Genomic DNA, 13,680 nt, shown 5'->3' with positions numbered 1-13,680 from the left:
TTCTTTTTTTATGTTATGTTATGTTTATGTTTCCGTTTTTTCATGCTACGTATCATTTTATTTTTGTTTAACTAAGGGACTAACGTTTGTTTCGTTTTGATTGACTTTTGTTTTGTACATACATATCGTTTGAGTCGTTACGTTAGTTGTTGTCAATCCGGAATCGCGCAGAATTTTTCATTTAGGAACGTCGTCCAAAATAAAAAGAAATGAACCAAAATCATGATAAAAAGAAAGAAGCGTTGTGAATAAATGTCTACGTATATAAAGAAAAAGAAAAATGTTTCTCATATATGAATGTAGAAGGAAAATGTGTATAGAAGGATTTTTGTGTGTGTAAATAATGTGTGAAAAGAAATCCTTGTCTGTGTGAGCAACGAGTGTATATAAAGAGACTTTTGTATGAACCATAGGTGTGTGTTGGGAAAAACGAAAAATCTTTGAACGTAAATAGGGTTTGTATATAGACTGTGTGACGTAAAGAGAAAGAGTTCCAATACGTGTACAGAAAACGTTTTGTCATGTATAAGAATGTAGATGTACAAAAAAGGTTTTCCTCGTAGAGGGCCATGGGTGTATGATTTTGTGAATATAAAAATGAAACAAAAAGGAAAAGAAAGGAAGACCTCAAAGGTCGACATGTTATGGTTAGGAAGAATAAATCATTCGTAGAGAGCAAACATATCTTCTGGAAACAAGGGATTGACGCTAAGAGTTTATTTTCCTGAATAGCCAAGATAAGAATGGATGAATTCATTGAACTGATGAAAGAACATAATTGGGAAACGTTGGGTCTGTTTGTGTAAATTCCCGACCGTAGTATCACAATGCCGTAAATGGGATGCTTGAGTGCCCACCTGGCTGTGGCCATGACTAATTTTGCACGTTGTTTCCAAATCATCATTGTCGCGCGTGCCTTGTGGAATAATATGGAAGTTCGGCCCGAGACCGACACCTTGACACCCAAATTTGTTTACCCCAGATATCGTGATCGGGCTCCCACGATAAAAGCCCCCATTGAGACACAACCTTAGAATTTTTTTGAACCTGGGCCTATCAAAAGAATCCTCGTCCTTTCCCCCAAAGCAAAGGACAACGAAATCACATCTCCTCGAGGGAGAGCGAATAGAATGCTAAAACCCGATTTCCCAAAGAAAGGAATGGAGAAAGAGAAGTGAAAAGAAAGAAAAGGAAGAAATGGAAAGAAAGAAAAAAAAAAGAAAAAGATGAAAACAAAGAAAAGAACAATAAAAAAGGAGGAAAACAAAGTAATTCCCGATCAATGAAAGAAAGAGAACAAAAATTCTTCAAGCGAGATAAATTTTCGGCAAGGTAGGTGACTGTCGGCAAAGGAAAACCCATTTTTGGTGGTTCTTCCTTTCAGATTGCAACCCCAAAATCATTCTCGACTGGCGATATCCCGCCCCACATAAACAAAAAGGAAGAGACAAGAACACCCAGTTTCCTCTCAAAAAACACTACCCTCGAGAAAATCCTATTGATCCGTGATCGTACGTGTGATCTTTGATTCGATAGGAAATCGTGTGCAAAATAAAGTCGTGGTACAGTTATGGTTTGGGATTAGGGTAAAACACTTGCCTGTGTGAGTTTTTATACACTATGAGTGATTTATTCCCAGTATCAGCTTAACCTGATGTTTCCCCTGAATGTTCATTCAAAAGCTAAAAGTTGGCATCCTTCCTTTCATTTTCGGGTACAAGGAAGCTTACCCTTGGCATAAGTATATTGTTGTTCTAAGACGTGGGGCTCTCGCAAATAATTTATTTTTTCTTTGCAAAAAGCATGTTTTCCCTTTTTAGGTGGAAAAAACCCGGTGGACCATTCGGTCCTACCAACCCTTTTTCGAAGCCCCATGAATTGCGTTTTCGTTCATGCATCCTCCACCCGCGAGTTTGGAGCCATGCGTAGTGATTGCTTAGTGCAATTCTCCATTCTCAACCCTTTTTCGGAGCCCCATGAATTGCGTTTTCGTTCATGCATCCTCCACCCACGAGTTTGGAGCCATGCGTAGTGATTGCTTAGTGCAATTCTCCATTCTTAACCCTTTTTCGGAGCCCCATGAATTGCGTTTTCGTTCATGCATCCTCCACCCACGAGTTTGGAGCCATGCGTAGTGATTGCTTAGTGCAATTCTCCATTCTCAACCCTTTTTCGGAGCCCCATGAATTGCGTTTTTGTTCACGCATCCTCCACCCACGAGTTTGGAGTCATGCGTAGTGATTGCTTAGTGCAATTCTCCATTCTCAACCCTTTTTCGGAGCCCCATGAATTGCATTTTCGTTCATGCATCCTCCACCCACGAGTTTGGAGCCATGCGTAGTGATTGCTTAGTGCAATTCTCCATTCTCAACCCTTTTTCGGAGCCCCATGAATTGTGTTTTCGTTCATGCATCCTCCACCCGCGAGTTTGGAGCCATGCATAGTGATTGCTTAGTGCAATTCTCCATTCTCAACCCTTTTTCGGAGCCCCATGAATTGCGTTTTCGTTCATGCATCCTCCACCCGCGAGTTTGGAGCCATGCGTAGTGATTGCTTAGTGCAATTCTCCATTCTCAACCCTTTTTCGGAGCCCCATGAATTGCGTTTTCGTTCATGCATCCTCCACCCACGAGTTTGGAGCCATGCGTAGTGATTGCTTAGTGCAATTCTCCATTCTCAACCCTTTTTCGGAGCCCCATGAATTGCGTTTTCGTTCATGCATCCTCCACCCACGAGTTTGGAGCCATGCGTAGTGATTGCTTAGTGCAATTCTCCATTCTTAACCCTTTTTCGGAGCCCCATGAATTGCGTTTTCGTTCATGCATCCTCCACCCACGAGTTTGGAGCCATGCGTAGTGATTGCTTAGTGCAATTCTCCATTCTCAACCCTTTTTCGGAGCCCCATGAATTGCGTTTTTGTTCACGCATCCTCCACCCACGAGTTTGGAGTCATGCGTAGTGATTGCTTAGTGCAATTCTCCATTCTCAACCCTTTTTCGGAGCCCCATGAATTGCATTTTCGTTCATGCATCCTCCACCCACGAGTTTGGAGCCATGCGTAGTGATTGCTTAGTGCAATTCTCCATTCTCAACCCTTTTTCGGAGCCCCATGAATTGTGTTTTCGTTCATGCATCCTCCACCCGCGAGTTTGGAGCCATGCATAGTGATTGCTTAGTGCAATTCTCCATTCTCAACCCTTTTTCGGAGCCCCATGAATTGCGTTTTCGTTCATGCATCCTCCACCCGCGAGTTTGGAGCCATGCGTAGTGATTGCTTAGTGCAATTCTCCATTCTCAACCCTTTTTCGGAGCCCCATGAATTGCGTTTTCGTTCATGCATCCTCCACCCGCGAGTTTGGAGCCATGCGTAGTGATTGCTTAGTGCAATTCTCCATTCTCAACCCTTTTTCGGAGCCCCATGAATTGCGTTTTCGTTCATGCATCCTCCACCCACGAGTTTGGAGCCATGCGTAGTGATTGCTTAGTGCAATTCTCCATTCTTAACCCTTTTTCGGAGCCCCATGAATTGCGTTTTCGTTCATGCATCCTCCACCCACGAGTTTGGAGCCATGCGTAGTGATTGCTTAGTGCAATTCTCCATTCTCAACCCTTTTTCGGAGCCCCATGAATTGCGTTTTTGTTCACGCATCCTCCACCCACGAGTTTGGAGTCATGCGTAGTGATTGCTTAGTGCAATTCTCCATTCTCAACCCTTTTTCGGAGCCCCATGAATTGCATTTTCGTTCATGCATCCTCCACCCACGAGTTTGGAGCCATGCGTAGTGATTGCTTAGTGCAATTCTCCATTCTCAACCCTTTTTCGGAGTCCCATGAATTGTGTTTTCGTTCATGCATCCTCCACCCACGAGTTTGGAGCCATGCGTAGTGATTGCTTAGTGCAATTCTCCATTCTCAACCTTTTTTTGGAGCCCCATGAATTGTGTTTTCGTTCTTGGATCCTCCCCCACGAGTTTGGAGCCATGTGTAGTGATTGCTTAGTGCAATCCTCCATCCTCGCCTTTTATTCGGAGTACCAATATCCCACGAACCCTAAGAGAATAAAGGTCATTCCTGATTGGCCCACTCCACCAAGTATAAGGGAAATCTCGGGCTGCCATGACTTAACAAACTTTTACAAAAGGAAGCACCACTCATTGAGTTGGTGAGGAACCATGTTCCCTAGTGGGAAGATGTCCATGAAAGGAGTTTTCAGACCTTACCCTACTCTAACATACCCAACACCACTAATACATATGTTTTTATTCTTTTTACAGGTGTCGACGGAATGAGCCCAGAGTATGAAGAACCTCGGGATTTGAGGTCAAATCCTTTCCAAGGTGGAGGGGATGATGCAATCCTACCCCCCAAGGGTATTGGATAGAAGACTTCAAGAGGCTTGGGCTAGAGCTACTAAAGAAGGCCCTAGGGTTCTCATGAACCTTAGGGTAGATTTTTGAGCCCATGCGTTAAGGTTGGATCCACTCTTCTTTGTAAATATTAGAATAGGTTTTTCCTTCTTTTGGGCCTTGTATTTTGGCCATTCTATTAGAATAGGGTTTTAGCCTTGTATTTCAGGGCATTTTGAGTAGTTTTTGTAGTAGGGACTTTTTTTTGTATTTTCATGTATTTTGTCAAGGAGGTGAGCTTAGTTTTTAGATGGGTATGTGTAGCTAAGCTCTAGCATCTCAAGGAAGCTTCTCAAGGAGGTGAGCTTAGTTTTTAGATGGGTGTGTGTAGCTAAGCTCTAGCTTCTCAAGGAAGTTTTCTCAAAGAAGCTTCTCAAGGAAGTTTTATTAAGAAAGCTTCTCAAGGAAGCTACCTAGTCTATAAATAGAAGCATGTGTAACACTTGTTGTAACTTTGATGAATGAGAGTCTTGTGAGACACAACTCAAAGTTCAACTTCTCTCCCTTTTTCTTCCTTCAATTTCGTGCTCCCCCCTCTCTCTTTCTCTCCCTTTTTCTTTTCCTCCATTGAAGCATCCTCTCCAAGCTTCTTATCCAAGGCTCATCTTGGTGGTGAAGCTCCTTCTTCCATGGCTTATTCCCTAGTGGATGGCGCCTCCTCTCACCTATTCTCCTTTGTCTTCCGCTGCATCTCCATGATGGAAAATCACCATTAAAGGACCTCATTGAAGCTCAAAGATCCAGCCTCCATAGAAGCCCCACAAGCAAGCTTCCATCATCATTTGAGTTGTAACATCTTATAATAAAATCCGACCGATCTTTCACGCCGTAACCACGTTCAAAACCAAAAAGAGGCAAAATAATAATATAATAAATGCAGAAAGAAGACATAAAAAGCGTAAAAAAAGGAAGATAAAACAAATTGAAGTCATATTTGCACACTTGATTAAAGGCTGTCGTCCCTTTTGACGGACGCGTGGGGTGCTAATACCTTCCCCGTGCGTAAATACAACTCCCAAACCTTTCACACTTAAAGTTAGTAGATCACCCCTTTTCCGGTTTTTTTGACGTTTTCCTCGAATAAACATTGGTGGCGACTCCGCGCATTTTTCTTCCTTGGAACATGCACCCGTGGGCCCTCACGTTGCCCTCCCGCCGAAGGGTAGGTTGCGACAATGGAATATGATAACGGACAAATGTAGGAACGATATGTTCATTATGATGCCATGAAGAGATGCTTATGCGATGCATGATATGAATGCATTTACAGGCACGAGAGCCCGAAAAATTATCTCTTATTACTTGCACATTCGGGGGCGTAGTGCCCCATGTGTGTAGTTAAGAAGGTGATATGGGCCTTCCGACTTCCCGTGACAAAAGACGAGACCAGCATACAACGCATGCGTGACGACATGATGCAGATGTGCAAAAGCGCAACAGGGGGATGTACACAGCATGGCAATATCCTCAAATAATCATACAACAAAGGCGTACATGACATTTAGGTTATATGCATGGCAGTGTTTAAAAGGCACGCAGCGTGTTCACTTCGTGCCCCTATTTTAGGGACCTAAATGGGAGGAACTAAAAGGCTTTTAGCGATAATTCCCAAGGTGGTCATATCTCTCTTGATGGCTTCTAGAGGTATCATCCCCTTTGACAAACATATTGCGGCAGTAGGGACTACCAGCAACAATATGTTATCAAAGAGAAAAAACTCTAGATGAGGGTTCACTGTTATCAAGCAAGTCGGAGACCCAGCATGACCACAGATTCACCTCCACTCCTTATGTTCCCATGGACCCGGGAATAGGGCCCATTTTCAACTCATCGTGTGTACAAATAATGTTGGTGTTCGTGTGCATCAAATGAATAAATATCTATCTCATTCATACATTTCAAAAATACACTAAAAGCATCAAAGAGTTATATACAAGAACGTAAGAGAAATAAAAGGAAACCGACAAAAGAGGAAGTCATGATATTGCACGAGATTAGAAGGCCTAACTCTCTAAAAACAGTCCCCAATGGAGTTGCCAACTGTCGCAACCTACCCTTCGACGGGAGGGCGATGTGGGGCTCACGGGTGCGTCTTCCAAGAAAGGAAAATGCGTGGAATCGCTACCAACGTTTATTCGAAGAAAACATCAGAAAAACCGGAAAAGGTGTGGTCTACGAACTTTAATCGTGAAAGGTTCGGGAGTTGTTTTTACACACGGGGAAGGTATTAGCACCCCACGCGTCCGTCACACGGGACGGCAGCCTTTAATCAAGTGTGCAAATATGACTTCAAAATGTTTTATTTTCCCTTTTTTATGTCTTTTTGTGTTTTTATGCTTTTTATGTTTTTTTTGTATTTTTTTGTGGTCGACAAGGGTGTTTCCCTCGCTCCTACGTATTCTCAATTGCGATGAGGAAATCAGACCTACGTAGTTCTTTTAGAACTAAACGTTGGTTAAGTTGTTTTGATCTTTTTCTGCAAGATCAATTTTAACCGAACAAAGGTCATTTAAAGCGTTGGACCATTAAACGATCTTTTGATTTTGAAAGAAGAGAAACGTTAAGGCGTTGGAGCATTAACGATCTCTTGTTTTTGAAAGGAGAGAAACATTAAGGCGTTGGACCATTAACGATCTCTTGGGGTGGTCAACAAAAGCAGGACTTTTGCTCCTACGTATCCTCAATTACGATGAGGAAATTAGACCTACGTAGTTCTAGCTAAAGCAATAAAGTTACATGTTGATTTTATGCTTTTGAACGGTCCATGTTAACCGATAAAATCAAAGAGTACCATTCAAGGCGTTGGACCTTAAAACGGTTTTTAGTGATTTTTGCGGACAAAGCTTGATTTGTGAGTTGATTTTAACCTTAGTTTCACTTTGGTTATTAGTCAATTTATTCAAGGAAACTTCCAAAGAAAAACGTCTGATTGATTTTTTGATTATTTTATTTAAAGATATTTTTATTATTTTATTATTATTTTTTCAAGATATTTTGATTATTTTATTATTATTTTGCCCTTTTTTGGTTTAACCGTGGTTACAGTGTGAACGATTGGTTAGATTTTGCTTTAACAGTGATTAAACGAAATTACAATGCAAATAATCAGTTGAAATTCATTTTATCATTTATTAGGCAAGATAACGGCCTAAACGATCGGTTAAAGCTCGTTAAAAACGGAAGAAAAGAAAACTAAAAGTGAACGAAATAAAGATGAAAGCCAACAAAACAAGAAATGAATTGAAAGTCTCGAATTCGAAAACTTACCGGTTGAAGAACGAAGAACGGATGAAGAACAGTGAAGAACGACAGAAAACCTTCACGGATTTGCTCACGGAAATGTCTCGGAAGCATTACGAAAGCACCTCGCCTTCAATTTTCTTCACAGAAACAATTTTTTCACCCATAAATGCTGAAATGCATAGCCAAGGGGGTTAGGGACCATTTGGAACAGCCTCCCTTCGCCTATTAATAGGAAAAGGGGGGAGGAGGTTGCTGCCTAGCTCGCGAGGCGAGCTGGGTTGCTTCCTCCTTAAGTAACCCAGCTTCCAAAATGCTCTGGAAGGTCCAAATTTGAAAATTTGAAAATTGTTATTTGCACCCCCATCTCGATTAGTTCACCCCCTTTTTTCGTATTTTACGAAAAAGTTACGGAAGCCCTACGGAAGCATATAGGACTTGACTTTCTTCTTTTTCTCTTCCTTCTCACCCATATTAAGTGAAATATGCTTATTTAGGATTATGGGAATTTTACGGAAGTTCCGAAAGCCCCAAAACCATTTTTTAACAAAATGGGGGAGGTGGTTGCCGCCCAGCTCACCCAGGCGTACTCGGCTCACCCAAGCGAGCTAGTTTGCTTCCAGTTTAAGCAAGAAAATGCCCAGAATCCTCTGCCCAGATTTGATAATTGCTATTTGCACCCCCTATTTTACTAAATACACCCCCTTTTGTGTTTTTTATTGTTTCCTTTCCGAAACGTTACGGAACTTTATGGATTACGTAACGACACCCATTTTCTTTTCGGAATGTTGCGAAACTTTATGGACTACGCAACAATGCTCTTTTTGACTTTCGGAATGTTGCGGATCTTTACGGATTGCGCAATAATGCTTGTTTTGATTTCCGAAATGTTGCGAGACTTTACGGATTACACAACGATGGGTGTTAAACATTTTGAGGTGGTCAAGCGAAGGTCACATGCCAACAAATAATGGTCCACGGACGAAATTATTGTATGACATGCTGCAAGCTTGATCAAAACAATTATCTAATCATTCCAATCCACTCAAATCATATAGTTGCTCATTCAAATCATTCTCAAACACTCATTTCATACAAAACAATCCACTACATATCAATTTCAACCAATTCACTGTTCAAACACGCTTTTTGTACAAGCAAACAACTCAAAGTACTGAAATTTAAATAACTTGAAATTTAAAGAATTGAAACATACAAATTGAAATTTAAATGACTGAACATAAATCATAAAATAACTTAAATAAACTAAAATGTTCAAAATGCACAAATTTAAATGTCCTTCTCCTGTGGTTGCTTCTTTGCATGCTCATTAAGATCCAACATCTGAGTAGCTGGTGAATCCTGAGGGATAGGCTACTCTAGCTCAGATGCTGGTGTGGATGGTATGGCATCATCAAGTATGGCTACTGGGGATGGCTTTGGAATCTAGTCTATGACAGTCTCCTCCTCTTGAGCCATGTGTACACCTGCATCAAAATAGAAGGGCTCATGAGGAGTGAGCTCATCCTCCCCTTTTGCTACTGTTGCTGCTGGCTTTTCTGGTTTAGGCTCCTGGGCTGCAGAGGCCCCACCTCTTCCAGAAGGTGAAGGCTGGGCTCCTAGCTAGGCCACATGCGCATCAAACTCATCCATGCTCATGATGGATGGCAAGCCCAAGCCCTAAAGGCTCTGCATGATAATGGACTACCCCCTGTGTAAGCTCTAGAGCATGGAATGAAGCATTTATGGTGTAAATGAAAAATCTAAAGGTCCTACAGATAAAGGAGCTAGAAGTGGTAACTGTGTAGATGCAAGAGGAATAGCTTGAGTCTGAATGGGAGGTACTGGAGCTGTGGAAGAAGAAGAATCTGTTGTCTCTGGTGGTGCTGAAGTAGTGGGGACCTCTGATCTCTTACCTCTGGCCTTTCTTGGCCCTCTAAATGTCACTGTTGGATCATCAAGATTCCAACAGTTCTTCTTAATATATGTCAAGTTAATGGCAGGGCTCAATTTCTCCAGGGATCTAGAATCTGATTAGACTCCTCTAGCCTTGTATAGAGCTGTGATCAAGGTAGGGAATCCAAGTCTGGATGTATCATGTTGTGCAGTAAGAGAGATCTGGTGAGAGATGAGGTACCCCAAATTCATATCCATCTTCAAAATGATGCCATAAATTAATATTCAGATATATATTAGGGAGCACCAATATATTAAAGCCTTTTTATTATTAATAATACTTGGTGTTGTAGCGTGTGATGAGAAGGTCTTTAGGGGCTAACCTAGTTGGGATCTTTGGGGTTACCTTAGTGCTTTGTATACCTAGCTTCATTAAAAAAAATATTATTTATCAATATATATTAAGGCTAAAATATGTTAATTTGTGATCCTAATAAATATTAACATTTTGTGTTTGCTATCTAATAATTTTTTTATAGTATTTGCTTCCTAATAAAATAATAATTTTATTTTTAGTTCTTGACACTTTTATTAGGGACCAAAAAGAAATTATTTTATTAGGAACTTAATGAAAAGAAAATATTTATTAGGGAACAAACATAAAATTTAGATGCTTATTAAGAACTGAAAACATATTTGAGTCATATATTAATTATAAGATATTATTCTATATCTTTTATAATTTATAATTTAAAGTAAGAAAATTTTAGTGTCTTTTTTTTCCTTTAATAAGGACACTTTAGACAATTCATTTTTAGTTATTTTAGTACTCATTTTCTAATAAATCATATTAATTAGTTAGACATTTATTATTGGTGAAAGGATAAGGAACTTTAATGGTCTACTTAATAAATTTTTGATTTCATGCATTTATTTATTGGTTATTATACATTCATTTATTATATGATTTAAAATAATATTTTTTTATATATAATAAATTGTTTCATCTAAATAATTATAAAACAAAAAATAAAAAATATTATATCATAAAAATAATTCAGTTAAGAAATTCTAGTTTTTCAAATAAAAAATTTAAAACCAATTAAATCATTGTAATTTAAATAATAATTATAATCTATGTCTAACATAAAACCTTCCGTTCATCGAAGGGGCTGGGGTAAAGACTAGTTATTTAGTTAATAATATAAATGAATCACAAATAATATTTATTAAAATGTAAAATATATGATTAATATTGTATTAATAAATTTTCATACTAATATGAATAGTCAACATACAACATTGTATTATTTAGAAGAACGGTCAGTTTTTTCGTTAATAATATTTATTATTGATGATGAATTATATTAACATCATTAAATATATTAATATTAATCAGAACGGTCAACATGACACATTAAACTATTTTGAAGAGTGGAAGCTTTTTTAAAAGGTAAATTTTATTTTATCTCTAGGAATTGAAGATAAATAAAAGAGAATTTATAATAATTTATATATTATACTCAATCAGTTGGATTTTTTGATTTTGAAAAAGGTAAGTTGATAATGATTTAAATAATATCTGCTAATATAATACATAGCTTATATTAAAATCATATTTTATATTAATAAGATATATAAATTATAATATTATATCAAAATCATATTTTATATTAATAAGATATTCTCTTTTTAAAATAAGTGTCATATTTAAGAAAAATATGTCGCAACTAAGTTTGACTTAATGTAATATAATTATTTTTTTTCTCTAATACTCTAATAAGTGTTTCTGTAATTTTTTTAATGTAATATTAATGTTAAGGTTAGTTTCTAAAATCACTATTATCTTTTATTTATTTATTAGCATTTATTGGTACGTAAGGTGAGTTTGTTTAAGTTTATTTTTTAAAAATAAGTGTTTTTTAAAATAAAATAAGAAGTTTTTTTTTTGTTTTCTGATATGTTTATGTAAACTGTTTTTACTTAAAATAAACAATTTTTACTTTTTTAGAAGCAAATTCTATTTCCTTTTAAAAAAATATTTATTTTAAAATTAATTTTTAAAGTTTAAATAGATTCATCCGTAAAATAATTTACAATAACACATATTTTCGGATTGAAGGAGAATAATTTTATAATTAATATATGTTATTGATATACATTAATCAATTAATTAATTAATATGTTAGACTTATCATTTTCTTTTTTCCAAAATTAATATAATATAATATTTTATAAATAAAATAAATTTTAATATATCAAATAATATATTAATAATTATTTTTAATAATTAATTTATCACATTAATATAAATATGATTTTAGAATTAATGTATGCTATTGAAATCTATAAATTAATTAATATTTTTAACTTACCAATTTTGAAACAAAATTCAATAGTAACATGTTAGACTATTTTAGAAAGAAAAAATAAAGTTGAAAATACAATTCAATAAATATGCCATTGGAATTTATAAATTAATTACTATGTTAAACTTACCAATTTTAAATCAAAAGTCAATAGTAACATGCTAAACTTTTAACTATGTTTTTTTAGGGGGGAAAAAAGTTGAAAATACAATTGAATGTCTCTTTTTCACCTACACTAGTTGATGGCAGACCCACTATTTATACCATCACCACTTGGCCTTCTTCACTCTCACTCATACGCAGTTGTTGAAACAATAATCATTAGAATATGTGTTGGTTTCTTGTAATTCTGTTTCTCAGTCTCATATATGCTAGTCTTTTAGAGGCTAGCCATGACAAGAAGCTTCTTTCTGCTGTTGTGGTTGGCAGTGTCTATTGTGACACATGTTTTCAACAGAATTTCTCTACGAGAAACCATTTCATTTCAGGTCCATTTTGCTTTGCTTACTGATTGCATGTTTTAGTTTCACATCGCATCATATCCCCTTAAGGTGTTATTTGAACTTTTTGACTTATGTTTTATTTTGTGATGTGCAGGTGCCGCAGTAGCTGTAGAATGCAAATTTGGGAAATCAGTACCAAGTTTCAAGAAAGAAGTGAAGACAAATTATCATGGTGAATTCAAAGTGAAGCTACCATTCAAAGTGTGGAAACATGCAAAGAGAATCAAGGGATGCACTTTCAAATTGATAAGTAGCAGTGAGCCACATTGTTCTGTGGCCTCACTTGCTACCTCTTCTCTAGTGAGTCTTAAGGCAATGAAGCAAGGAGAACACATATTCTCAGCTGGGTTGTTCTCATTCAAGCCTACCAAAAAGCCAAACTTTTGCAACCATAAACAAAGTGTTCCAAACTCCAAGGCACATGCAAAAAATGAATTTCCTCCAAATACAAACCCTTCTAGATTAGATAAAAAATTAGCTGAGGATACCTTTTTCCCTTTCCCTCCAATCCCATTTCTACCTCCAATTCCATTTCTTCCACCAATCCAGTTTCCTCCAATCCCATTCCTACCCCCAATCCCATTTCTCCCTCCAAATCCTTTTCTCCCTCCAACCCCATTTCTCCCTCCCCAGGTTCCTAATCCATTGCAACCATTAAGCCCACCACCACTCTTCCCCCCAGTCTAGCCACCATGCCCACCACTGCCAATTTTCCCCAAGTCATTTCATCCTCCTTGATTAAATAGAATATTTGCAGGCCGGGAAAACTATCAATTTGTATAAGCTTCCCAATAAATAGTTATAGGAGAAAAATAAAGAGAATGGCCTAAAGTGAAGTTAAAATTAAGTTATGTCATGAAGTTATGTGGGAGTGCTTTGAAAATTTGAGATATTTAAGTTAATGTTAAACCTATTAGAGGAATTTCATTTGATTAATAAGCTAAAAATTGTGATGGATATATATATATATATATATATATATATATATATATATATATATATATATATATATATATTGGTAATTAGTAATAGGGGCCGGGTGACAAAATAGATGATTCTGATTAAAACTCTTGAACTAGTTTAATTAATGAAAATATGTATAATTTTTTTCATGAATACAAGTGTGTCATATAAACATCACCCAAAAAAGGTCCTCAAGTCGTAAAACATATAGGTGCGTATGCCCAAGGCACTACATCATCAAAACATCATGAACAAATCTCCAAATAAAACTCAAGGGTCACATCAAGGGAATAAATACAACAA

At 37.2% G+C, this 13,680-nt stretch overlaps 1 protein-coding gene across 1 annotated transcript; it reads left to right on the top strand.

The window, feature by feature from the left end:
• The first annotated feature begins 12,239 nt into the window (after positions 1–12,239).
• LOC100808822 (proline-rich protein 4) lies at positions 12,240–13,101 on the top strand. Its single transcript, XM_006593643.3, has 2 exons — positions 12,240–12,399; positions 12,509–13,101. Exons 1-2 carry the CDS (start codon positions 12,240–12,242, stop codon positions 13,099–13,101), a joined length of 753 nt encoding a protein of 250 aa, XP_006593706.1.
• Positions 13,102–13,680: the final 579 nt, after the last annotated feature.

The sequence above is a fragment of the Glycine max genome, chromosome 13 (genome assembly GCF_000004515.6).
Source record: "Glycine max cultivar Williams 82 chromosome 13, Glycine_max_v4.0, whole genome shotgun sequence".
Taxonomy (NCBI): domain Eukaryota; kingdom Viridiplantae; phylum Streptophyta; class Magnoliopsida; order Fabales; family Fabaceae; genus Glycine; species Glycine max.
This window is presented reverse-complemented; position numbering and strand designations above follow the sequence as displayed.

Bases quoted from the DNA above. Each gene is read 5' to 3' on its own strand.
- LOC100808822 (XM_006593643.3), top strand. From the start codon at position 12,240: ATGTGTTGGTTTCTTGTAATTCTGTTTCTCAGTCTCATATATGCTAGT. The intron at 12,400-12,508 runs GTCCATTTTGCT...TGTGATGTGCAG, and splicing joins GAGAAACCATTTCATTTCAG to GTGCCGCAGTAGCTGTAGAA.